Here is a 27,643-nt window from a genome sequence, read left to right as displayed (position 1 = left end):
AAATTTTATTGTGCTTCTTTAATACTACTTGAATCTATATGCATCCATATCTCAACTGTCTCACTATTATTTCAGGACTTCATAGTTTTTTCTTCCAGTTAATGCCATAACTCCGTAAGTGGGACAATCTAAATTTTGACAATCTGTTCATATCCCTGCTAGTATGACCATTCTAAAAACTGAAAAATTTTATTCCTATTAGAAAAATCGTGTTGATTGTGCATTGCTTAGAGGTCTAGTTCAACTCTTCAGCCTGATACACAACACCACTTGTTACCTCTTTGGCCTCATCTCTTCATTTTTTGCTAATGTACTTACATCTCTTCCTCTTCTACCCCAGAGCATGATGATTCATACTTACTGTTTACTGAGCCCTAAATTTTCAGTGCATCTTTACTGTTGCATGCAGTGTTTATTTTGCTTAGAATAAAATTAGTGACTCTATTTCATTGGCTAATTGCTACTAGTCCTGTAAGATACAACTCAGATATAACCCAACTTTAAGGAGTTTTGAATTATTGGTGTAGATTTCCCCTCCTAGATCATTCCATTATATCCTGTATCTGAATCTGTGTCAGGGCATCCCTCACATAGAGTGTTACTGTATGTTTATTCATCTGCCTTCTTTAAAATGTAATACATTGCTTAATGATAAGTGCTATACTTCTTAACTATAACCCTAGCACCCAGCATTGGGCATGGCACATTCTTGGTCAGTGTTGAATGCCTGAAATAGTGATTTAGAAAAGGGTTGGCAGATATTATAACTTAATAGGCAAGAAACCCTATACAAATATGTTAAGTAAGTGAGAGAGATCTAGATTGAAATAGATCAAATCCAGGATGGTAGGTAACAGTATTAAAATAGGTTTTCTTTGGAGAATAAAGGGTGAAAAATAAGTCTGAGATGTTCACAGTGGCCAAAAATTCTGAAGCAATGTGTGTGTGTGTGTGTGTGTGTGCGCGCGCGCCAGTAACTGTTCTAGTTTTTAGAAATGTAGTAGTAATTAAAAAAAAAGAAAGATCTTTTGGAGCTTCTATTTTGGGATAGGAATGGGGAGGAAAACAAGCACAAGATAAATAAAAAATGTTTTAGAGAGTCACAAGTGCTACTAAAGAAAAAAAAAACTGCCAGAATAGAAGATGACAAGGCCAGGGGTGGTAGATAACTGTGTTGTGACTAGTGATGTCAGAATGGAGAACCCAGAGCCCAGAGTTGGCTTATAATTAGTGTCTGTCCTCAACAAATGGTGGATGAGAGAAAAAGGAATTTCCCCAAAATGCTTTTCCAAATCCCCACATTTTTGCAGTGATGTTAAAGATGCTGGCTTGATGATTAAAAATGGAGAGTTTTGAATATCACACAAAGGAGAGCGTCTTATTTCATAGTGAAAAAGCCTGAGTTAGGATGGTAAAGAATTTTCAAATCTTAAATGAAGTCACAGAAAAGGAATGCAGTTCAGATTTCCATTCGAAATTCTTATACCAGGAAACTTCTCATTGAAGGGAGTATACATTCACCTCTCAGATAATGAAAAGACATGAAATGTTTGGTTAATTGTAGTAAAGAAGATACTGAAGATCTCAAAGTATTGTATATGGATAACAAGTAATATTAATTAACAGAAATGTCACATTTCTTTGTGAACTTTCCAGTACATGCAGTGTTTTGATGTTCATGTTGTTCAATGCTCAGGCTTGTTTGCATTTACAAAAGAATCTTTATACTTAATTCTTCATGGAATATTGAGAGCACAACTTATTTTCATGGTTAGCCAAAAAAAGATAGATTTTATATTGCTGTCAAAAGCTTATCCACAGGCTATAACTACTTTCAAAAAGAATTTGTTATTCAGATAAGGGTTTTTTTTTTTGGAATTAGGCCAAAATAAACAAATATTTTTAAAACTACAAAGAAAATACAGAGAAAATTCTTAAGATGGAAATATTTATGCTCACAATCACAGTGATGCTGTGTATTTAAACTGATATACTGTAATGTAAAAAACATATCAGGTTGAGCTCAGCAGATTCAGGTACAAATCTTCTCCATTTCTGATTTGTCAGGGCAGACAGAGAGGAATATGATTTGGAAGAGCAATATAATACTCAGCAATCGCTTTGAGACAAAAATAAGTGGCTATATAGTTTCAAAGTCAGAGTGTTGAACTGGGTTTATGATATAAGCAGCATACACTGGTACAATGAGATAGGGTGATGTGAAGTAAAGTTAGAGCGATACGATATTGGTGGTTGTTCAAACAGGAAGGATACTGTCCTCTAGGAGCTTCAGTAGCAGGAATTAGGGATTCCATTCTTGGGAAAAATGGTAGAATATCATGTCGTAGTGGGCCTAGAACCAAGACATTAAGCCATTTACTTGTCTAGGACTCATTATAATCATTTTCTAGGTACAGGATGGATCCCAGATGAGAAGTTGTATTAGTTTTCTGTTGCTGCATAAGAAATTAGTACAAATGTAATGGCTTAAAACAGCATCCCTGTATTAGCTCACAGTTCTGTAGGTTGGGATACTGGCATGGAGTGACTAGGTTCTGTGTTCAAGGTCTTAAAGGTCTGAATTCAGCATTTTTAAACCCTTGTCAGATAATTCTAACATCTAATTCATTTTGCGTTGGCATCATCTATCACATCTTATTCAAGCTGTCATGTATCTGGTTCTTGGTATAAGTAGTGATAGTTTATTGTCTTTGGGACATTTTGGCTATTATGTTAGGATACTTTGGTCCCTATTTAAAGTGTTTTTTTTAAATTTTTAGCAGGCATTCACTCTTTATAGGTTTGGCACACATTTCCTGTACTTTTATGGACTGTGGTTAAATGATAACCTAATTTTCAGAACCTTTGTGGTACTCTTTTGGTCTGTTTCTCTTGTGCAGGTGGGGTTACCTCTGGTCCCTTCTCATGATGCTTATGGGGTCTGAAGTAGCTTCCCCAGGATATGGCACTTGGTACTTCTGCTGAGGGAAGGGAATCTCTGGAACACTTGATGAAGAGTCCTTCCTGGGCCAGGCACTTGTGACAGGGTCTCCCTGGACTATAAGGAGTGGAGGGTGCTTACCAGGTTGAGAGCTTTCTGTGGAGGGATCTCCGTTGCTGGTACGAGCAAGTTGCCAGATGTTTCTGGGGAGGGGAGAGGAGTCTCAGGCCCATCTGAGGAGAGCATTTTCCAGGTGGGAGCTTTTTGTGGTAGGAGCACTTTTGCTGGGACCCTTAGCCACTGATGTGTCTGGCTGGTGAAGGGGGATCTCAGGCCCAGTGGGGAAGGAAAGCACTTTCCCTGGTCACTTATTGTCATCAGGGCTTCCAATTGTTCGTCCTTGCAGGTTCTGCAAGGCTCGCCTGGTGTTTGGGGGATTCCCATTTGATGTGATGGAGGAAGAGCCTCTTTGAGCCACTTCCTGTTACTAAGTTGGGAGTTAGGAAATGCTGGGCCTGGATCACATTTTTTTTGTTGGTAGAGGGTCATAAGGTGCCCTGCCATGAGGTTGTTCATCCATTCTGAGGGTCCCTAGGCAATTCACCTTCTCTAGACCTTTCAGAGATCTCCTTTGGTTGCCTCATATTATTTCCAGAATATATAGTTGTGCGTATAAAGGGGGAGCAGGGAGAGGGAAGTATAAACCATCTTATCTGGATTAGAAGTCCTCTCTGTGCCTTTTAAGTGCTCACCTGATTAGGTCAGGCTCACTCTGGATAATCTCCCAATCAACTGTGCTATATATCATAATCTAATAATGGGAATGATATTCCATCACATTCACAGGTCTCATATTCAAGGAGAGGGGCTACTACAAGGATCATTGGGCATCATCTTAGAATTCTGTCGACCAGAGAAGGTGCATGTGAATGTACTGAAGCATTAATTAAGCAATTATCATCCTTTGGAAGGTTTTAATCTGTTAGGATAGTATGAAAGCCAAGTACTGTTATAATTATTCTACTCACTTTAAATGAAGTATATCTGATATCAAAAATACTTCCTAAAAATCAGACTATTCAAGCAACTTTCAGAAGTTAATGTAAATTTCAGAGGTTTGATCCAAGCCTTCATTTCTGGCCATGCAGATATCTTCTGTGTGAAAAATATGCTACCTCAAAGATGTTTTCAAAAACTTCACCACCATTCCCCATTTATATTTTGTAGTTATGTGCAAATACTGTGGCTGCCAGCAATTCACATAGAAAAGAAAGGTCAGTGATGTTTCTGAATTTAACCTTTTAGAGAAGGTGTATACTTAACACTGCCTACATTTGTATAGGTTGCACATTGCACAAAATTTCTGATTATTGCTTTAGGTTATAATACAATGTACTCTCACCTATACCAGGATTGAAAATTTTAAGCAAAATTTTCTGGACTGGCCAATACAACCCCCCAAAAATAGTTTTCGGGCTGAATTAGGAGAAAAATCCTTCACTGTGTTTAGGTTGGAAGGAAGCATGACCTAAATTTTGATTTCAAATACTCGGGGTTTTGGGTGATGGTTTTACTGGGGACAATTAGAATTGAACTATGTAGACATGTTTCTTGAAGCCAAGTTTTACCTTTAAGGCTTTCATATTGCAGCTTGTGAGGCTCCAAGCAGCAATTGGGTACTTTGGGTCATTCACACAAGGATTAAGAGTCATATATAAACCATAAAACCCTTTATAAGAAATCAGAATCTGTTTTAAAAATTATATGAACTAAACATATATAGAAAGAAATTGAAGCTTGAATATATTTAAGAAGCAAAAATTAAAGACATACCTCTAACTGCCCTTTTTCCTTAGTTGTTTACAATCACAGCAAATCAAAGTGTGACATGTTTAAGAGAAAGGTAATTAAGTTCTAAGGCTTTGTCATCTTATCACTTTTAAAAATACAAGATCTGGGGCTTCCCTGGTGGCGCAGTGGTTGAGAGTCCGCCTGCCGATGCAGGGGACATAGGTTCGTGCCCCGGTCTGGGAAGATCCCACATGCCGTGGAGCGGCTGGGCCCGTGAGCCACGGCTGCTGAGCCTGCGCGTCCGGAGCCTGTGCTCCGCAGAGGGAGAGGCCACAACAGTGAGAGGCCCGCGTACCAAAAAAAAAAAAAAAAAATACAAGATCTGAGTAAATGAAAGGAAAATAGAGAGGGTTGTTAAAGAGCTGAGTCATAGAGTGGAATAGAGAACAAGCGGAAGCGGAAGAGGCAAGAAAGCATACACAGACTGGGTTTGAAGAGAGTTGGGAATACTGGTTGTGGTAGATGGTCTCTGATTTGCTTACCGGATCTACTCGCCATCCTTCTTAACCCTGCTCCATGATTCCAGGAGGCTGACCTTTATCAGCTTCATGGACCAGTCTCTCTGTGTCTTCAGGTTGGGTTTGGTTAATATGAACTACTGACGAGATTAGAAGTCAGGAGGAAAGAAGGCAAGGGTATTTGTTTCCATGATCTGCCCCCTTCCAAACTTCAGGTTGACAGTGGATGCCATTTTCTAAGGTTACATCTCTTGTTGGGTGGGCTTCTACTACAACTCTAATAAGACATTCTGGGTTGCAGGAACTGCTGTCTCTCTATGCCCCTTCAAACCTAGTGGTTATAATACTGGCTTCTCACAGCTGCTAGCCTCAAGGTACTTCATCATCTCTTGGTTTCCCTTCATTCTTTACACACTTCAGTCTCTTCATTAAATGCTATTCCATCACTCTTTTAAAGTGTGCCATCAGTTTTTAGCTAGAACTGACTGATACATTGGTAGTGGGGAATAGGAGAAACTTTAAGGTAGTGTTAGGGAGGTGGGATAAACTGCTGTGGAGAGAGAGAGGAAGAGAAGGGTTTCAAGCTTTTTATGGCATTCTATGAATGTAACATGACTTCTTTATGTGAATGACTCTAATGTAGTCTTAAATTGCTTCTTAATTATTGATATTTGGTTGGGTTTCTGTTTCTTTGCATGCACAGCCAGGATTGTACAGGGCTAAGAGATGTCTGGGATTTACATGACTAGATAATACTACTAGGATCTATCTAGATTCATTATATCATATTAAGACATTTCTCCCATAGAATCAGGAACATCCCAACCCAGTGCACATGCTAAGTTTTTATTGAAATTCAGTGAACTGCTATGGTGTGAAATTAATTTTTATTGTCAGATTGAACAACATTGTTTGACTTTTTAATATTTCCTTTTATTATGGAACAGAAATTGGGGAAAGCCCAATAATTCCTTCAGGAACTAGTGATTCAGTTCAATTGTTACATATGGCACACGGGCCCAGCCGCTCCGCGGCATGTGGGATCTTCCAGGACCCGTGAGCTAATTTCTGAATTTTCATCACTTGAGCTGGACCTGGAAATAAGACTAGAACTGGAAATAGACATACAATCAGGGCTTGAATGACAAATCAGTGTGGAACTTGAATGGGTATCATAGCTAGGATTTGAATCAGAACCAAATATACCACTACTACTACCATTAGGTGACTCTAGCCATTCCATGTTTTGACTTGGAGGTGAGACACTATGCTCTAAATTACTGTCACTGTCCATAAGGTTACTTGAGTTACTAAATTCTGTCATTGTCTGCCTTAACGTGCTCTGAATTGGAACAGATGTTGTATCATTTAAGGTAGTATTTAATATTCTACAAATGGGATTTCTAATGGTATTGACATAAGCTCTCACACCTGCCTGCTCAGAATGTGAATACATATGCCTCAGTCCTCGTTCACTTTCAGAAGTGACAGTGTTGTTTGGTGTCTCAGATGTTAACTGAGTTCTACTAGCTCTGCTGTCTCTCTGAGAATATGCTCCAGAATGAACTTGTCCTACTTCAAGATTGAAGGGTATGGTTGGATATATTTCCCTCATTCCCCAAGATTCACCACTGCTGGTTGTATCTGGAGAATTTTCTCCACGAACGGCATTCCTTGTTCTAGAAGTTTCAATAAGACCTCTATTTTGCAACTCAAATCCAGTCATTTGCTGTCTCAATATTTCCTGGTGCTCAGTTCTAGAAAATCTCGCATTCTCACTTAGCAGAGGCTGCTCAAAATTCTGAGATGGTATACTATGATTAAGTCTTTGTACAATTTCCCTAAGTGAACATGAAGGTGACCAACTTTCAATTCTTGCTCTGGTTCTCGGATACTCTGGGCTCCTACTTCTTGCTCTTCTCTGACTTGTGGTAGGTGGGAATTCCATTAATGTTTCAGTTGTATCTTGTTCAGACATAGATGGTCTTGCAAATATTGATTCAGATTGTGGACTTTCCACTTGCCTTTGGCTGTCTTCCATATTTTCTCTTCTGGGAAGTCTTGCAGATGCTACATCTTCATTCTCTGGATTTGGACTCCCATTATCAAGGTTAACATTTATTTCTAAACTGAATATGAACTGATCACTTTTAGGATTAATTTGGCTCTCTTCTCTCCAAGATTGGTTTTCTCTTTGTCCACTTGTCATATTTTCAGTTTGTCCAGAACAGTTAAGCCAGTCTATTATAGAGTCACCACTAGACACATCATCTGAAGAGTCTCCTCTGTCTGTTAACAAAAAAAATGGGGAGGGTGCATAAAAGAACTACCAAAATTAGAACCATCATAAAATAGCACTCTGAAACTTTGTTTCAAAAACAAACAAAAAATGAGAACTTAAATACTCAGATGTTTTAAACTGATTTCACATTTATAGAGTTAATATTTTATAAACTGCACTGTGTAGATTTATAAGTAAAGGTAGAAAAGTTTCGATTCCATCCGAAAAGAGTGAGCTGATCCTAGATAAACTTAGAGAATTTTTTAAAAAGAGAATCCGGAGGAAGTCTATTTTCAGTATTTCATCATATACACAGCCCTGTGTACCACTGTAGGAGGAATGTCAAGAGACTTTTTTTTCAGTCCACTGTCAAAAACACTAATGCAATTAAACAAGGTAAACACCAGTTAAGGTACAATGCTAGTATTTTAGTTCAATTTGCATTATTGTCTAATTTTCATTAGTCTCCAACATGACTACTTCTAGGCTCTTCACTTACATGCTTTTGATAATAGATAAGCTGTTTTAAAATATAAGGTTATTGCCCAAACATAAACAAGTTTTAGAGGTTTAAAAGTGTTTGCATTTTGAATACTTCTTAATGTTACCAAGATTTTTAATTGACATTAAATTGAAGGTCAGATCCAATGAATAGACTGAACCTAGCATGGTACCTATAAGACCATATTCAAGAACCAAAGTATTATAGTCTCCTCTTCACTAGACAGCAAAATCCTCTGCTTCACACTGGGAGGGAAGGCACCAGACCTGAGGCTCGAGCAGGGTTTCTCAGCCTTAGCACTATTGACCTTTTGGTGCTGGACAATTCTTTGTTTTGGGGAGCTATCCTGTGCATTGTGGGATATTTGGCAGCATCCCTGGCCTCTGCCCACTAGATGCTAGTAACACCCATGCCTCCCCTGTGACAACCAAAAATATCTCTAGCCATTGTCAAATGTCCCCAGGTGTTGGAGAGAGCACAATTGTCCCCAGTTGAGAATATTTGTTTGCTTTTTTTACATGTCTATGTAGAAAAAATAATTCAGGAAGTAGGAGGGACTTTCAGTTGAGGTAGAAAACCAAGAAAAATACAAATAGGCTACTTTGCACTGTTTCCCAATTAAAACAACCCAAATGTGAATCAGGAAAACAAACAAACATACCTTGACATTCTCACCAAAAATCAAGTAAATGCCAGTTCTTTTTATGAGAAGTTACTTACCAAATTAATTTAAGTCACTTCTGTATAATTTACTATTTACTATTATGAAGTTACTATTTACTATTATGAAGTTCCTTATTCATTCCATCCTATTCCCTCCAAAAGCAAAATATACCTGTATTTTCATCTGAGTCTTGTGGTGCGTTTTCTTTAATTAGCTGAAGTCTTGTCAGCAACTCTTCTTCCATACTTTCACCTGGAATGCCTAGAAGATTGTTGTCTCTCATAAATTCGTAATCTTCTTCACTCCGATTATTTACGAACCTGGAGAAATCTTCTTCCCGAACCAATCGGTCCTTTTGACTTATGTGTTGGGCCGAAACTCCATCTCCTTCATCGTTGGAATCCGAGTTTTCCATCTGAATAAACAAGTGGAAAATTACCTGAAATTCACGACGTGGTGTTGAAATTCACCAATGGTCGTTTAGTTTTCCTCGCTTTCTACTTCCTGCCAGAGTGTCCGGTCCTCCGCATAGATTCCTCCCTTCTCCCTTCCCGACTGAGTTCTGTGGCCCCTGGCGACGCAACAGTTGGGAGCCGCCTCTATCCCAGAACTTGCTAGACGTTGCCTAGGCACCCATTATCTTCCCCGCTGTTACCGAGCAGGGACTGGATTCAGGTTAGGTTTCATTTCATTCAAAACCAGCCAATGTTACTGAGGGTTTATAGTGTACCAAGTACCGTGCTTCACCTCGTTTCACCCACATGAACCTATTCTCAGGTTTTCAGGCTCTGATATGCTCTATTTATTCGTTACATTCCATATGACTGCCTTCTTCAAAATGCATTGCCAAAGTCAGCCTAGTTCAATGCAGCAATTCTCATTTTCAGGTGCCCAAGGCCCTCCGCCTTTTCTCCTCATGAATTTCTCAAATCATAGACTCTCACTAAGAAAGCCCACAATTTTTGATAATTTACCAGGGCCCTAGCTGAGTCTCTTTAGTGTGTCCTGTCCCTTTTAACTGTTAATGGGTTCATCTTGCATTATACGGTCCTTCAATCTTGTTTCAAACAAACAAACAAGAAACACCAAAACTTTGGCAGGTTTTTCTGCTCAGCCAGGGAATTCCTTCTCCACAAAAGCATCAGGTTCATTTTTGTCCTCCTTTCTCATAAATGTTATAAATATTACTTAAGCAAAACTAGCCAGAACATCACAGGAACTTTTAGGACAGATACATAATAGTTACTTTGTCTGCCACAGTGAGTACTGACTTTGCTGATTTTGTTGCATGTATCACCTGAAAGGCTTGGTGAAAATAAAATAATGCTCATTTGCAATGCTATCTGGAGGAGACCTCTAATTCACTCTCAGTACACAGCTTAGAAGTTTAAGGAGCTGTGTAAATTCACAGTTGTTTTGTTCACGGTCCACAGCAGGCTTTCTTGTTTGTTCTAAAGGAGATGGAAGGATGGTAACCTTACTGGTGTGACAGTGAAGAATCTAAGTCCATGTCCTGCTTTTGACATTTGTTCGATGCCTCGTTTAACTTAAGCTAGAAAAATCAATCTTTCCCCTCTGAATCAAATCTCAGCAAGTCTTTGGATGAGAACAGAATCCCCTAGACTACCCTGCCTCCTTTATAGACTTCTGAGTGTATTTGTTATCTTTTACTGAAGTTATTATTTTCACAGGGGAAATCTGTTGTAAACTTGTTTGCTGTGCCTCAATCAAAACTAGCAGTATTATGAAAATTCAGCGTGATTTGTACTCTTGATGCAGGAAACCCTAACAATCGTTAGTGTTCTTGAGAGTGATTGATTCAGTTTAATTCAATTCAATCAATTCAAGTGTGGAGTATATTTAGCGTTTGTTAAATGTCAGTCATATTATCGGATATTAAGATACAAAGATGAGTATATTTAAGAATCTGTTGTCATTAGAGTATAACAAACAATTGAGCTACACAGAGGTAAAATTACAGTTTTGAGGAGAAAGTGATTTGAGTGAGAGAGAAAATCGGTTTCACTGCATTTGGGTTTTAAAGGATGAATAGGAGTTTTCTAAGTGAACGAAAGGGGGAAATATTTTCAACAGTGAGAACAGCAACTGCTAACACTCGTAAAACAACAAGGATAGTAGATTTTAATTACTAAAAAAAGACATTAGTTAAATTGGCAGAGCAAGGCCAAAAAATGGAGACCTTTATGACATGTTTAGAAGTTGGACTTTATCATTAGTGCAATGGAAAGATGTTGAAGTCTTTAGACAGTTGATGGTCAAATTTGCAATTTAGAAATAATATTGATAGTAGTGTTGAGGATGAATATGAAGGGCAACAGTTCAGATGGGAGGGGCAGAAATAGATAGAGGGCAGCCTAGGCTAGTGATGACAAGGATCTGAATCAGGGCAAAGGAATATGATTAAAATGAAGGACTTTAACAGATCTCTAGGCAGCAGAACTGATTAAACCTAGTAATATATGGGAAAGAGGGAAAAGTGGGGAGGGGGAATATATGAGGGAAAGGCAGGGGTCAGGATTACTTCTGTATTTCTGTCTTTGCTTAGTGGACAGTGGTACCAATAAGAAGTAACACCTGATTCTGAAGTTGTATGGTTTAGCTTAAGAGGGAGCATGATTGCTTGTGATTAGAATAGTATGCAAGTTACCTGAAGATTCAGAAAGTCTTACAGTCTTTCCAAATTTAGGTACAGAAGCACGTGAACTAATAGCCCCGGATGTTTGGTGTTCCCTGTAGTTGGCTCTCAGTGTCAGTGACTCTAGCTTCCTGAACTATTCGTTCCTGGTTATGTCCCAATTCTGGTGCAAGTAACAGGGTATAGGGATCATCATCCCAGAGGCCTACTTATTGACCTTGATTATTTAAATAGAAGCCACCAATATAGCTGTGCTTTACACTTAGTTCTCTCATGTCTTGACTTTCCTTCTGAATATTGCAGTGTAGGTTCAGTAGTTTTTCCTCTGGATGGCAATATTGCTGCTTTGGCCTTTGTTCTATCCCTTGTCTTGATATCAGAAGTCTTCTGAAGATGTTTTTTCTTCACTTCTCATTTCAGAGATGGGAGGTGCAGCAGGAAGTCCGGAGGTTGACTAGAGCATCACTCTAAGTTGAGTTGGAGGGGAAGAGGTTGAAGATGGAAAGTTGCTTACTTTCAATCAGAGTCAAGCACTTAAAAATTTGGCCAATCCATTGTTTATGATGTGGTGAAAAAATGGGGTGTGTGTGAGCAGATGTGGCTGTTCTTTTATCCTGGTTGTAATAATGGAGTTTTGTAATCAAGACTTTTCTTTTACTGACTCTGTCCAAGGAAGCTTCTGAACAGATTCTGTGACTCAAAGGGAGACTGAAAATAAGCAAGAGATAGCATTCTCCCTGAATATGGGTAAAAGGAGTTCCGTGGCTTTAGAACTGTAAGAAATGATCAAGACATATATTCCAGATACCTATTGCAGTATAACAAACCATTCCAAAACGCAGTGGTAGATACAATAGAAACCATGTTGTTATAGTCAGGACTTTGTGAGCTAAGAATAAAGATAAAGAATACTGGGGATGGCTCATCTCTGCTCCATCATGACTGGGCCTCAGCTGTGGTGGCTTGAATGATTGGAGATAGATTAGACTACTTGACTGGTGTCATATGTCTGGGGCCTTGGTTCTGGCTAAGTTTTCTTTGAGTCACATCTTTTGGTGCTGAAATGTCCAACCAAGATGGCATCTTCATTCACAAATCTGGGGCTTGAGTTGGGCTGCACAGGCTGAAAAATCTGGGGCTGGTTTTCCCTCTGTCTCTGTCTTTCTCCATGAAATTTCTCGGTGTAGTTTTGGAGTCTTAGCAACCTGGATATCTCAAAGTAGTTGAATTCTTACATAGTGAGTGGCTTCACCCAAAGTAAACATTTCAAGAGACTTGGCTGGAATCTGTAAGTCTTCCCGTGACTTAACCTCACAAGTGCAAGAACACCTTTTCTCTTGCATTCTGTTGATTGAATAAGCCACTGGATCGGCCCATATTCAAGAAGAGGGACACCACATTCTACCTTTCAATAGAGAGGTAACAAAGATTTTATGGTTCTATTTAATGTACTATAGCACATGATGAAAAAAATCTTATAATGATGACTTTTCAGTTTAAGTGGAAATTAATCTCTCCCTCTGTTTTCTGAATTGCATTATTCTCTGGGTAAAAATAAAAAAAGGGGGGACATAAAATCTGAAGTTCTTTGCATTCAGCCTGATTTTAAAGATACCCGATTAAGGATCTTTTTATTATGTAATAGTTTTCCCACATCAGAGAACATTGGTAATATTAAGAGCTATTTACTGAGCAACTGTAATTGCTAGACACTCTGCTTGTGTTTTAACTTATTTGATCTCAAGCCCCATGCAAGATAGGTATTACCGTTCTCAGAGATAAAGGCATTGAGGCTGATGCAAATTAAGTGATTTTCTCAAAGTTACAGTAATAGATAATATGTTTAGATTCAAACAAGGTCTATCGGATGACTCTCCCTGTTTCGCTCTACTCTGCTATGTTTAATGAAAACACAATTTTAGACATCATTACACAAACGTAGTAAAATCTCAGTTAAATGAGATGCTTGAATCATGTTTGATCATTTTCGTGTGCCATTTCAATTCTGCTTTGGAGTTAGTCTAGAATATCTTCGTTTTAACTTAATAAAGAGTAATTTTAAATCAAGAAGTAACCATAATTAAAGCTTGATAAGATATTTCATATTTTTATGTTTTTTTCTTTCCCACCAGAAGGATGGGTTAAAAGCTTGAAAGCATTGATGCAGAAAAATGAATATAAATATGCATGTCTCATGGAATCTCCTGGAATTGGTTCTTTGACACAAATACTTGTTTTGAATCTAAACATGAAATTCTGTTAACTGAAATGACAACCTTTCCACTTACATAGGCTTGACACTAGGAATTAGTTTCATCTCTTCCTTATGCTTACCTCTAATTATGGAAATAAAAATGTATTTATTTAGCAAGGTCTCATCCCTCTTATGATTTCCTTTCTTCCCGGTTCTGCTCAGATTTAGACTTTTGATAGCTTTTCTATTAGTGCCGTGTCAGTGGATATTTGCTTCTATGCTTTCTCTAGTATTGAGCCATTTTACACACTTTCTCTGAGGCATGCTCCAGGTCTGTTATTCACAAGCAAGTTAGTTCATATTTCTGCACATTTGTTTATTTGTAAAGTCTTACCTCCTAGGTTATTGTAATAAATAAATAAACTTACATATACATAAATAATATTCTGTTTGTTACCTATATAGATATATTTAAAGATGAATTTTACGGTTCCAAGGAGGAAACGGATATCAGGTTTCTTTCTCAAAACAAATGAACACAGAGAACACAAAATGAATAAGCAACACAAAAGCTCACAATATATGAGCAAAACCAAATTAAGCAGGCCTGCCATATACAGATTCACAGGTTGTGCCCTCTAAAATTCCCAGGGGGCACCATTCATGTAAAGAAAGTGAATGACACTCGTATAAATATGCAGTGCACCACCTGTACAACTGAACATGCAGACCCTGAAAATGAGCTTTAATGTTATCTTCTGCCTTCCTTCGACCCAGTAGGGAGAAGAGAAGAGGATAATGAACTCAGGGGAGAGTAAATAGTTACTTTATTACTTGTTCTTCTCCAGGCCTAGAATTTTATATGCTCCTATTGAAGGGAGGTTGGTGATTTTGTTCAGTAGCCTGCAGTCACAGGGAGGTGCACTGCCTCTTTCACCAAGTATTTACACCAGTAGGTGTAACCACAATGGCAGCGTGTGGTGTGGGTAAAAATGGTCACCTCACATCTCTGTCATGTCGACTCTCCCTTTTATGGTGCTAATTGGGTGTTGTAGTCGCTCTTATGGAGAGCCACTGAATGGTCAGTCTGGGTTGCCTATTCAAAGAAACTCACCACATTTTCAAATTACATTACAAAAAGGCCCCTACATTTCAGGCATACCATTTTGCTTAAATTCAAACTACTGTACTATAATCAAGTTGCATCTCTTGCTTAAGTCTTAATATCCACAAACCTCAACAAATTCAATGGACAGTAGGTTGACCAAAGGGTGAAAGTTTTTTAAAAAGTAGCATTTGTATTGGGAGCAGAGTTTGGGTTTCCTTATGGTCGGGTTTCCTGGGGCCTCTTTAATATTCAGGCTAAATGCAAGCTCTTATCCACACTATTAGAATGCATCCTCTATCTTCAAACACATTTGACAACTTATTGCGTATAGAATAAAGTAAAATGTGTAGTAAGTCCTTACAAAAATCACTCCAGATTTGCCAACATTACTACATTTTCATCTTTCAAACTTCAGTTTAAATGTCACTTCCATGGAAAGGTCTTCCTGACAGTTTATCTAAAATAAAATTGTGCATGTCATGCTCTGTCACAGACGCTTATCTCTTCCTCCAATAAACTGTATACTATAAGAATAGTAATCTTTATAGCTCAACCTGTGTTTTCCATCTGTTCAGTTCCTTAAAGCAGATACTAAATGAATATGCGTTGGAGAGTGAAATAAGTAAAGTAAGGAAGAAAGGCCAGAGGGAGGAAGGGAGGAAGGAAGGACCTCTGGCAAAGATTCTCTCTCTGTCTTTTTTCATTCTGGCTGCTGTAACAAAATACCACAGACTGGGTAGCTTATAAACAACAGAACTTTGTTTTGTAATGTTATGGAGGCCTGAAGTCCAAGATCAAGGTAGCAGCATGGTCTCATTCTGGTGAAAGCCCTCTTCCTGATTCATAGCCAGAACCTTCTTGCTGTGTCCTCACATGGTAGAAGGGGGCTAGTGAGCTCTCTGGAGCCTCTTTTAAAAGACATTGATCCCATTCATGAAGGAATTTGTGGAATCTAAAAAATACAACCAACAAGTGAATATAATGAGAAAGAAACAGACTTACAGATGTGGTGAACAAACTGGTGGCTACCTGTGGGGAGAGGGAAGGGGAGAGGGTAGGGGATTAAGAGGTACAAACTATTATGTATAAAATAAGCTACAAGGATATACTGTACAGCACAGGGACTATAGCTAATATTTTATGATAACTATAAATGGAGTATAACCTTTAAAAATCGCAAATGACTATATTGTACAGCTGTAGCTTATATTGTATACCAACTATATTTCAATTAAAATAATAAGAATAGTCACAAAAAATCTGAAATAAAAGGCATGAATCCCATTCATGAGGGTGCCACCCTCATGACCTAATCACCTTCCAAGGGCTCCGCCTCCTAATACCACCAATCTGGGGGGTTAGGATTTCAACATATACATTTTGAGGGAACATAAATATTCAGACCATAGCACTCTTCTTTGACCAAACTTGAGTCAGGCTTCTCTGAGTCCTCTTTCTAACTAGTCCCTGACCTTAGGCTCTGTCCTTGGCCCATTTAGACTAGTATTAGCATGAATTCTGGTGGGTCAGTTTAGCAAAAATCCTCTACCCTTGATATATGGTCAAACTCTTTATCCCTCACCGTTCATGTCTTACCACCCTAGCCTGACTACAGAAAAAAGTTCTGCCAATTGGTTTAGCCAGAAGTCTCCTTACCCCTGATGTTTCCTCTTAGTGATTTTCTATCCACTGACCCCCACCCTGCTCCTTGCCTTTATATCTCTACTTGTTCTTATTATATTAGGAGTTGAGCCCCATCTCCCTCTCCTACTACACAGCCCCTCTGTAGTAGTCTCCCTGACTTATCCTTGCTATCTTTAACAAGTATCATGTATACTTGTTTTCTTCAGTACCTTCCAAGGCTTTCCTTACCTACATCTCTCTGCATATGCTGTCACTTTTTCCATGCCTTTGTTCACATTGTAATCTGTGCTTGCGATGCCCTACCCTTTATGCCCTAGTTCATATCAGACCTCTCTGTAATATCTGTACCCTTCTAGTCCTGTATTAAATACACTGCCCTTCAAGATGGCCTGTAAAACTCCTGTTTGCATAAATATTTGCCATTTTTCACCTTCCTGTTTCCTCTTAGACTCTTAAATAGAACAATGTGTGCACTTGCCTTCTACTAGATTGTGAACTGTAGTGATGCAAGAAGTAGGCATCATTATGTGCCCCTCCAATGCCTAACACCAAATGTTATGCACAGTTAGAAACTCAATAAATACCTGATTAGTTGAACTATGGTCCTACTATATAGTGAAAAATTCAAAGGCTATTGAATTGGATTCTGATCTCCCCTGCTCATGAGCTGTGTGACATTGGGTAAGTTATTTAATCTCTCAGTTTTAGTTTCATTATTTGTAAAAGGCAATGATACCTAAATGGATTGTGGTAAACTTTAGTGACATTCTATGTAAAATAAAGTAAATGTGATACTATATGTAAAGGTGTCTCCTGCTTAAGGTCAGGAATCCATTTGTAAAAATCAAGCAGTTTTTGTTAAAATGTAACCAGGAAATGATTTCCTATTATTTTAATGGAAACCTTTAATATGTTTTATATGTTAGCCCAACAACTCCAACAAATTTCCTGAAACGCAATGAAACAAAAGAAACAAAAAATTGTTATAATATAGATATTTAAAATCATCATATCCTAATCACCTAATGATTAATATGGTTTTAACAAACATTGCTTTGCAGTAACATGGCCTCTCTTAACCCCAGTAACATCAGAGTTGCACATCCTCTTCTGTGACACTTTGCAGGCTTTTCAAAATGTCTACACAGGAGTCTGAAGTTTTACCCAATGTATTTGGAATGTAACTCAAGATTTTCTCCAACCACTGTGTTCTTATAAAAGTTACCTTGAGTTTGCAGATGCAAATATGTTTTATTGCTGTATAATCACTGGCTGAAGAATATTTGATTGAGAACTAATTAAATTCTCTGTAGTGTAAGTATTAAAGCAAAGAGCTCTTCTAACAGGGAAGTAATAGGAGATATTTTGTGTGTTATATCTTCATATAGGATTGCTAAACAGTGTTGTTCTTAATAAATGTTATTTTCTAACTTCCTTCCATTATGAATCAAATTAGTTCTAAACCCAAGATTTAGTTTAGTCTTCATTTCTCAAATTCAGTTAAAACATTCATTTTGGGGGTTTTAAGAATTTAATTCAGTTATGCAAAAATATATCTAGGGGGTTATTTTATTTTTTAGTTTTAATTTAATTTAATTTTTTTCTTGAAGTATAGTTGATTTACAATATTGTATAACTTTCTGGTGTACAGCAAAGTGATTCAGTTATATATATATACATACATATTCTTTTTCAGGTTCTTTCCCCTTATAGGTTATTACAAAATATTGAATATAGTTCCCTATGCTATACAGGAAGTCCTTGTTGGTTATCGATTTTATATGTAGTCGTGTTTATATGTTAATCCCAAACTCCTAATTTATCCCTCACCCCCTTCCCCTTGGCTAACCATAAGTTTGTTTTCTATGTCTGTGGGTCTATTTCTGTTTCATATATAAGTTCATTTGTATAATTTTTTTTAGATTCCACATATAAGTGATATCATATTATATTTGTCTTTCTGTGTCTGGCTTACTTCACTTAGTATGATAGGTCCATACATGTTGCTGCAAATGGCATTATTTCATTCTTTTTTATGGCTGAGTAATATTCCAGTGTGTGTGTGTGTGTGTGTGTGTGTGTGTGTGTGTATGACACATCTTCTTTATCCATTCATCTGTTGGTGGGCATTTAGGTTGCTTCCATGTCTTGGCTATTGTAAATAGTGCTACAGTGAACATTGGGGTGCATGTATCTTTTCAAATTATGATTTTCTCCTAGGGCTTTATTGATAATGACATACACTCTAGCCCACCTACCTCACTTATATTTCCATATATCCTGAGTGAGTCAGTCTCTTTTTTTTGGCTTTTTAAGAAATCTGGATGCTTTCTAGATAATAGTTATCTCCATATGCACATCTGAACCATTTGCATGGTTTCTTTGTCAGTTTATTATTAGGGAAGCTTAGAGTAATTTCATAACAACATAGAAAGTGATTGTATACAAACTTTATTTTAACTGTGGACTACCCCCACTCCTACCCCAAATACTCATAGACTGAAAGGTCATCAGAGATGAGCTTGTCTTTGGGAATTGGAGCGTGGAAATCAGAGAAAGGAAGGAAATCACGGAACTACTTCAGTTGGAGATGAAGGAGTGGGTAAATGCCCTTTTCTTGGAAAAAAGATGAATTTCCTACTAGAGGAGAAATCTCTTAAAATATTCAGCTGCGCCAGTGATTAACTCTGTTGCAAATTTAGTTGCATTCGGCAGGTACTGCAGGGAACAACTAGTGTGTATGCCTTGGCATAGTAAAAAAAATTATGTAGACAGAAAGTATATTTCATTTATCTAGTTACTGAATAGCCTGAAATATAGAGCAGTCGAATACTATTTGTAATTTGCGTGAGTGTGTGTGTGTGTGAGAGTGAGCAAAGCTGTGTTTGACACTAACATCCATTTTTCCTGACTTAAGAACAATATTTTAATAGATAACTGTGGTTTAAAGAACTGATTGATGCCAGACAGGAAGTTCTCCTCATATTGATTATGTGTAAAAATGCCTAGGAGGGCTTGGGACTGACAGAAACCATCAGTAAACTTCAAAACTCAAACGAGAATTTAGTTGACAGCAGGGTGTTCAGTACAGAAAATAGTTTCAGCACTGACACTGTCTTCTAAGGATCAGTATCTATCCATCTGTATAACAGATATCTGTGCGAAAGACAGTGTGGTATGGTGGAATGAAAACTGAACTTGTAATTGGAATATGGGGATTAGGTTCCAGCTGAGTTCTTTCTACTGGTGCTATCTTGGAGAGTTACACCTCTAAGAATAACATTCTTTGTTTTTAAACTATGTCTAAGGATCTTTTGAGCTCTATATTTCTATGAAACTCTGATCCTATTTTATCATTGTAGGGGTACTGTGTGTTGGAAGATAGCTAGATAGATCAATGGGTGCATGTATGGGTGGGTGGAAAGATAAGTGAGTACATACACACACATATACATATACGTACATATGTATGCACAATATATACATAAAAAATATATATACTTACATATATAGGACTATATATGTGTGTGTGTAACACCTACAGGTTATTTCCATGCATATGTGTCTACATAGAGTGACATCACAAATTCTGGCCATGGTTTTCCTTTTCATTTGCAAATATGACAATAAATCATCTAACATCATTACAGAGGTAAGACCTCTTAACAGCAAATGGGTCTTGAAAGAGATTTTAACATTGTGAAAGATACATTAAAATAATCCACAAATACTCATATGCATGTATTGTGAAAATGCTTCTTAGTGGATACAAATGTAAAAGGTGAATAATAAAAGTATCATGAATTCTTTATTCTTCATCGATAAAGAATTCTAATTTTGAAAATTTACTGGGCAGTACTAAATAAGTGAGTATCAGGAGTCTGATCTTGCCAAAATAATAACTTTAACTTTTGATGTATAGTATAAATACTATTAGCAGAAACATATTTTTCTAGCAATGACCTTAATAAAAATAAAGCTCCTGTAAATAACACACAGTGAAATCTACATTTTACTCCGTTAATCAACATGTTTAGGTTCATGGGACACTAAAGACCACAGTCATCAATATTACAGAGCATTTTATTAAGTATATATTATTACACCGTGAGTGGGTAGACATTTAGATCTGTATTCTACACAGACTGAGTGCATTTCTGCGGCATAGTTGTCTTTAGTTGAGTGGAATAGGCCCATGGGTGAGAGGTCACAAGTAATCAGCTATCTATATATACTTGGAAGTTTAGAAATAGTTGAGAGTTTATTTATTTATTTTACTTTAAATGTGTACAGTTTATTATATATCAATTACACCTCACTAAAGCTAAATAATTGAGTTTTCTTGGGATTGATTAGAGACAATGTTTTGAGATGGAGAGAGAATTATCTTAGAGAGTAAATGAAGAGTTGGGATAAATGATCATTTTCTCTGGAAGGAAAAGGGTTTATAATAGGAACCCCTAAGAAGGCATATTGAACTGGCCTTATTTAACATTTTTTTCAAGGGATCAAGATAAGAAGTACCATGGGAGAATTTCCAAATTTGTGCACAGAACTAAGTTCTTCCAGGTAATAAAAAGATCATCAAAGTAGGATGAACAGGAGTTGAAATGAGCAGAGGCGCTCTAATGAGAGCAGGGAGAAACAGTTCAGGTGAAATCATTGAAACTCTTCTATGAGATGGAAGACCCTGAGAACTGATTATCACTGCGGAAGAAAGCCTAAGGACTCCGTTGCCTGAAGGTTCAAAGATTACGACCAGGAAACCAACATTGACAAAATTTGTTGGACATCATCACAAAGGATATTGGAAACAAAGTGAAAGGTATTGTCTTACCCTTGGACAAAACAGAAATTTGTCTGAACCTAGAAGTTCTTATGAAGTTTTGATAAGTACACCTTAAGATACAGAGGGAAGCAAAAACCATCGAGGGGGAGAAGGAACTTCCGTTTGAGAATAGGCAGTTGGAAGAACTCCTCAGTCTGGAAGACACGATGTGGGAGGGAATCTGAGTAGCTCATGTAACGTGTGTATAGATTATTCACTAAATCTTGAGTTAGCTCTTAAGATTGAGAAGAAGCAGCATTAGGGAAAAATAAAGCAAGCTGCCCTCCACATCCTAAGACACGGTACCAACTGAGACTATAAATCTGCAGGTCCAGATTCATTCACAGATGGTAGGCTGATGGGAAGCTGTTAGCCAGAGTTAGTGGGGTAGGGAGCAAATCCCCAACTTCAGATGCTGTAGAGGGTAACAACCTGCCTCTCTCATGCAGGGGGAGATGGAATTCTCAGCTCAATGCCTCAGGACTCCGGTCCATTATCATGGCTGTTCTAATCTGTTTCTGAAGTGGTCTCTTCTACAGCATTTAAAAAAGTGACTGCATTATCCTGAACATTTTTATCAAGTAACAAGTCAGCTGATATAAATGCATAAAGTTGGCTGAAAGCAGGCCTGGATTTCAAAGCCCCTTCGGCATGTCTAGGTTGGGCACACGTCATGGAGCCTAAGAGTTTATTTAGATGGGGAGTCTTAAAAAGCTGAAACTAAAAGTGACCATAAAATCATCAAACTTTAAAGTCGGAAAAAGTCTCATTCTTTTTCAAATGTAAAAAGCATTAACTGAGTCATTAAATGAGCTTTTAAAAAAGCCTCCTGGCAAGAGTGACAGATATAGAACTTTAAACCCATGCCTCTGGGGCCAATGCTCTTTCTATCATAAAATGTTTCTCCCTAACATTTGATGAATCAAAACATACACACACAAACACACACACACACACACACACATAACGTTAAGACCCAGGGTTCACTCTTCAACTTGCTTTCAACCACATGGAAACTTTATGGATTGAGTCTTTCAGATATTATTTCAGAGCAGATAAGCCAAATGCTATTTCTCTCACCTGGCTCCAAGCACTGTTTAGTCTTCTCCAACTGGGTATAATTATTCACTAGGGATCTCACCTGTTGTTCAACACTCAAACTTGTGATGGCCATGCTGTGGACTCCATTGTCTTGAGAGGAAAGCTTACACACCAAAACATTTGGGTGGGTGAAAGGAACACAGGAGAGGAGACTAGAGGAAAGGTATCGGTAAATATGTAGTGAGTTGTTGCTTTTCTACCTTGATTATGCCTGAATGGCTATTTTTATTGACACGAGCTTGCGCTACATGCTTGATGCATGACACACGCAGACTCCCTTAACTTAGAACATAATTGTGGCACATGTATCTCCAGCTACAAATATAGGTACCAAAGAGCCTAAGGAGCTCTGAGGGTCATATAAATTCATTTATTTTTTGAGTTTTTCTTTTTTTGTGTGAGAATTGAATAGAAATAAAAGCTAAAATATATCCCTTACTCACCTGGCAATTTCTTTTCATCTTCCTTTTCTCAGGTAACATCTCCTCTAGGAATCCTCCCATACCCAGGAAAAGATAGTTTCTCCTACTCTATACAATCAAAACCCCCTGAGCAACCCTTTCTCATACCTTTTATAGAAAAGTGTTGAATTGTGGATTTACTTGTCTGAATCTTCTTTAACCTGTGAGAAAATTGAGTGCAGGGGCTGCATCTTCCAACAGTGTATCTTCCAGTGCCAAGCACAAAAGAGTCAACTAACATGTAGCTTTAAAAAAAGTATCTTGTACATATTGTAAGTGTTCAATACATTTGTACATCAAATACATGAAATAATCAAGGCTAAGAAATACGCTAAGAAAAAATTAATGTTAAGGAGGATTTATAAATGAGTAGAAAGGGGGTTTTAGGGAAGAAATCATGATTTAAGATTATTAGTTTTTTTTAACCTGGTATATGTTGAGGATTGCTATAGAAGAAAAGGCAATTCAATACTTTGAAAATGTGTGAAGTCTATATTCATTAGTTCATCAGCTAAAATAAGGTGGTATGCACACAGCTGCTCATCTTTCAAAATTTTTCATAAATGTCAACTTGTTGAAAATATTTTGAAACTAATTTTTCTTCACCTTTTAAATTCTCTTGGAATTAAACATGGTGATTTACCACTAAGACCTTCAAGATGTATTAACTTATTTAGGCCACCATAATAAATTTGAGAGAGAGTCTTTGTACGGAGATGCATTTTAAAAAGCACAGTTAATCACCCAAAAGTAATTTATAAAGGAATTCAAATTTTAAGCATTACTCATAAAAAAATGTTGAAAGGAATTAAATTCATAAAAAGTTGAACATTCTTAAATCTTCATCCCCCTACTCAATTTTCTTGTAGTTCACAGTGCTGCAGAATTTCTAATGCAGAAATCCTCAAATATATCCAGCATTTTTTGGCTTTTCCCTTTTCTTTACAAACCCTCCATTATTTTCTTTTTCTTTTTTTTAAACATCTTTATTGGAGTATAATTGCTTTACAATGGTGTGTTAGTTTCTGCTTCATAACAAAGTGAATCAGCTATATGTATACATATATCCCCATATCCCCTCCCTCTTGCGTCTCTCTCCCACCCTCCCTATTCCACCCCTCTAGGTAGTCATAAAGCATCCAGCTGATCTCCCTGTGCTATGCGGCTGCTTCCCACTAGCTAGTTATTATTTTATATTTGGTAGTGTATATATGTTCATGCTACTCTCTCACATCGTCCCAGCCTAACCTTCCCCCTTCCTTGTGTTCTCAGGTCCATTCTCTACGTCTGTGTGTTTATTCCTTTCCTGCTCCTAGGTTGATCAGAACCATTTTTTTTTTTAGATTCCATATATATGTGTTAGCATACAGTATTTGTTTTTCTCTTTCTGACTTGCTTCACTCTGTATGACAGACTCTAGGTCCATCCACCTCACTACAAATAACTCAGTTTCGTTTCTTTTTATTGCTGAGTAATATTCCATTGTATATATGTGCCACATCTTCTTTATCCATTCATCTGTTGATGGACACTTAGGTTGCTTCCATGCCCGGGCTATTGTAAATACAGCTGCAGTGAACATTGTGGTACATGACTCTTTTTGAATTATGGTTTTCTCAGGGTATATGCCCAGTAGTGGGATTGCTGGGTCGAATGGTAGTTCTATTTTTTAGTTTTTTAAGGAACCTCCATACTGTTCTCCATAGTGGCTGTACCAATTTACAGTCCCACCAACAGTGTAGGAGGGTTCCCTTTTCTCCACACCCTCTCCAGCATTTATTGTCTGTAGATTTTTTGATGATGGCCATTCTGACTGGTATGAGGTGATACCTCACTGTCATTTTGATTTGCATTTCTCTAATGATTAGTGATGTTGAGCATCTTTTCATGTGTTTGTTGGCCACCTGTATGTCTTCTTTGGAGAAATGTCTATTTAGGTCTTCCACCCATTTTTTGATTGGGTCGTTTGTCTTTTTGATATTGAGCTGAATGAGCTATTTGTATCTTTTGGAGATTAATCCCTTGTCAGTTGCTTTGTTTGCAAATATTTTCTCCCATTCTGAGGGTTGTCTTTTCATTTTGTTTATGGTGTCTTTGCTGTGCAAAAGCTTTTAAGTTTCATTAGGTCCCATTTATTTATTTTTGTTTTTATTTTCATTACTCTAGGCGGTGGGTCGAAAAAGATCTTGCTGTGGAAAACTGTAAATTTTAAATGATTTGGTTCATTCAGTGAATTATGAGTGTTAATGAATGCATTAAACAGTCCACAAAGAGAGAGTCCTTTAAGCATCTGTTGTGTGCTAGGGTTTCCTCTACTAGGCCACAATTAGAAAAATCTGTTTGCTCAAAAAGCACATAGGTCAGTACAGAAGACTAACATAAAACCATCATGAGATGCATTGATAGAAATGTGCACAAAGTGCTATGTTTACATTTGATAAAGTCATTTACTATGAGTGCCTAGGGCCTATGGCAGGAAAATGATGTGACAAGAAAAGTTTTATAGTAAAGGTGATATCTGAGAAGAGCATCAAAGAATAAACACGACTCTGTCAGATGAACAAACTGTGAAGAATCTGTATTTGGCATTGGGAACAAAGTGATCACAAAAAGCCCAAGTAATACCGTGGTTCCTCTGGAGAGCAAAAGTAGTTGGAACTGACTCAACTGTAGCTCACATATGTAAGACAACTGAAGGGGAGCTGGAAAGATGAGCAGATACAAAGCAGCACAGCCTTTTACAACTATGAAAGTTGGGGACTGCACAACTCCAGGGGGTACCATTCATAATAATGTCAATGTGAATGACACATGCTGGAGTTGTGTACAGCCCTGAGCAAGACTTCTGAGCAGGTACCAAATTAGTAGAGTATTTTTATGCTAAGTGTATAAGTTAGGATGCTTTTGGTAGCAAAAAATGGAAACCAAATCTGTCCTCAACTTTAAGAGGATTTTGGAAAGAACATCAGGGCTCATGTAACAGAGGAGGACCCTATGGGGCCTTCCTAGGATAGAACCCTCCCCCATATCCTCTACTTTAGCTCCTCTCTGAAGTACATAGATAACAGTATTTGATGCACATTTCCTGCTTTACAGATGCTAAAACCCCCACCAAATGGAAGGTTAACTACTTAATGACCATGAGCACATAGCCCCCAGGCCTACTGGAGCCAAAGAATTGATGACGTTAACCCCTGTGACACTGTCCTGTAACCTCACCATCAACCAAACAGAGAACTGTGCACAAGCTGATCACATACCTTGGGACTCCCCTCCCTCACCTTGCCTTTAAAAACACTCTGCTGAAACCCATCTGGAAAATGAGGCTTTTTGAGTACTAGCTGTCCTGGACTCTTTGTATGGCGCCTTACAATAAAACACGGAACTTTCTTTCACCACAACCCAGTGTCAGGAGATTGGGTTTATTGCACATGGATAGGTGGACCGAAGTTTGCTTCAGTGACACTCATAATACTGCTATGGGGTTTTTGCACAGCAATGGAAACCATAAACAGGACGAAAAGACAACCCTCAGGATGGGAGAAAATATTTGCAAGTGAAGCAACTGACAAAGGATTAATCTCCAAAATTTACAATCAGCTCATGCAGCTCTATATCAAAAAAACAAACAACCCAATCCAAAAATGGGCGGAAGACCTAAATAGACATTTCTCCAAAGAAGACATACAGGTGGCCAACAAACACATGAAAGGATGCTCAGCATCACTAATCATTAGAGAAATGCAAATCAAAATGACAGTGAGGTATCACCTCATACCAGTCAGAATGGCCATCATCAAAAAATCTACAGACAATAAATGCTGGAGAGGGTGTGGAGAAAAGGGAACCCTCCTACACTGTTGGTGGGACTGTAAATTGGTACAGCCACTATGGAGAACAGTATGGAGGTTCCTTAAAAAACTAAAAAATAGAACTACCATTCGACCCAGCAATCCCACTACTGGGCATATACCCTGAGAAAACCATAATTCAAAAAGAGTCATGTACCACAATGTTCACTGCAGCTGTATTTACAATAGCCCGGGCATGGAAGCAACCTAAGTGTCCATCAACAGATGAATGGATAAAGAAGATGTGGCACATATATACAATGGAATATTACTCAGCAATAAAAAGAAACGAAACTGAGTTATTTGTAGTGAGGTGGATGGACCTAGAGTCTGTCATACAGAGTGAAGCAAGTCAGAAAGAGAAAAACAAATACTGTATGCTAACACATATATATGGAATCTAAAAAAAAAAATGGTTCTGATCAACCTAGGAGCAGGAAAGGAATAAACACACAGACGTAGAGAATGGACCTGAGAACACAAGGAAGGGGGAAGGTTAGGCTGGGACGATGTGAGAGAGTAGCATGAACATATATACACTACCAAATATAAAATAATAACTAGCTAGTGGGAAGCAGCCGCATAGCACAGGGAGATCAGCTGGATACTTTATGACTACCTAGAGGGGTGGAATAGGGAGGGTGGGAGAGAGACGCAAGAGGGAGGGGATATGGGGATATATGTATACATATAGCTGATTCACTTTGTTTTGAAGCAGAAACTAACACACCATTGTAAAGCAATTATACTCCAATAAAGATGTTTAAAAAAAAGAAAAAGAAAATAATGGAGGGTTTGTAAAGAAAAGGGAAAAGCCAAAAAATGCTGGATATATTTGAGGATTTCTGCATTAGAAATTCTGCAGCACTGTGAACTACAAGAAAATTGAGTAGGGGGATGAAGATTTAAGAATGTTCAACTTTTTATGAATTTAATTCCTTTCAACATTTTTTTATGAGTAATGCTTAAAATTTGAATTCCTTTATAAATTACTTTTGGGTGATTAACTGTGCTTTTTAAAATGCATCTCCGTACAAAGACTCTCTCTCAAATTTATTATGGTGGCCTAAATAAGTTAATACATCTTGAAGGTCTTAGTGGTA

The 27,643-nt window shown here is 37.7% G+C and overlaps 1 protein-coding gene and 1 pseudogene across 2 annotated transcripts in view; both read right to left on the bottom strand.

The window, feature by feature from the left end:
- Positions 1-27,643, bottom strand: part of LOC307055636 (centrosomal protein of 78 kDa-like) — a 359,743-nt pseudogene that overhangs the window by 233,958 nt on the left and 98,142 nt on the right. The window lies entirely within an intron of this gene.
- Positions 2,907-22,301, bottom strand: LOC307056612 (E3 ubiquitin-protein ligase RLIM-like; the record flags this gene model as incomplete). The annotated part of the gene is made up of 5 exons (XM_079709438.1): positions 2,907-3,144; positions 3,694-3,752; positions 6,305-7,539; positions 8,869-9,112; positions 22,269-22,301. 5 exons carry the CDS (start codon positions 22,299-22,301, stop codon positions 2,907-2,909), a joined length of 1,809 nt encoding a protein of 602 aa, XP_079565564.1.

This window comes from Hyperoodon ampullatus (genome assembly GCF_949752795.1).
Source record: "Hyperoodon ampullatus genome assembly, chromosome: 7".
Lineage (NCBI taxonomy): Eukaryota > Metazoa > Chordata > Mammalia > Artiodactyla > Ziphiidae > Hyperoodon > Hyperoodon ampullatus.
This window is presented reverse-complemented; position numbering and strand designations above follow the sequence as displayed.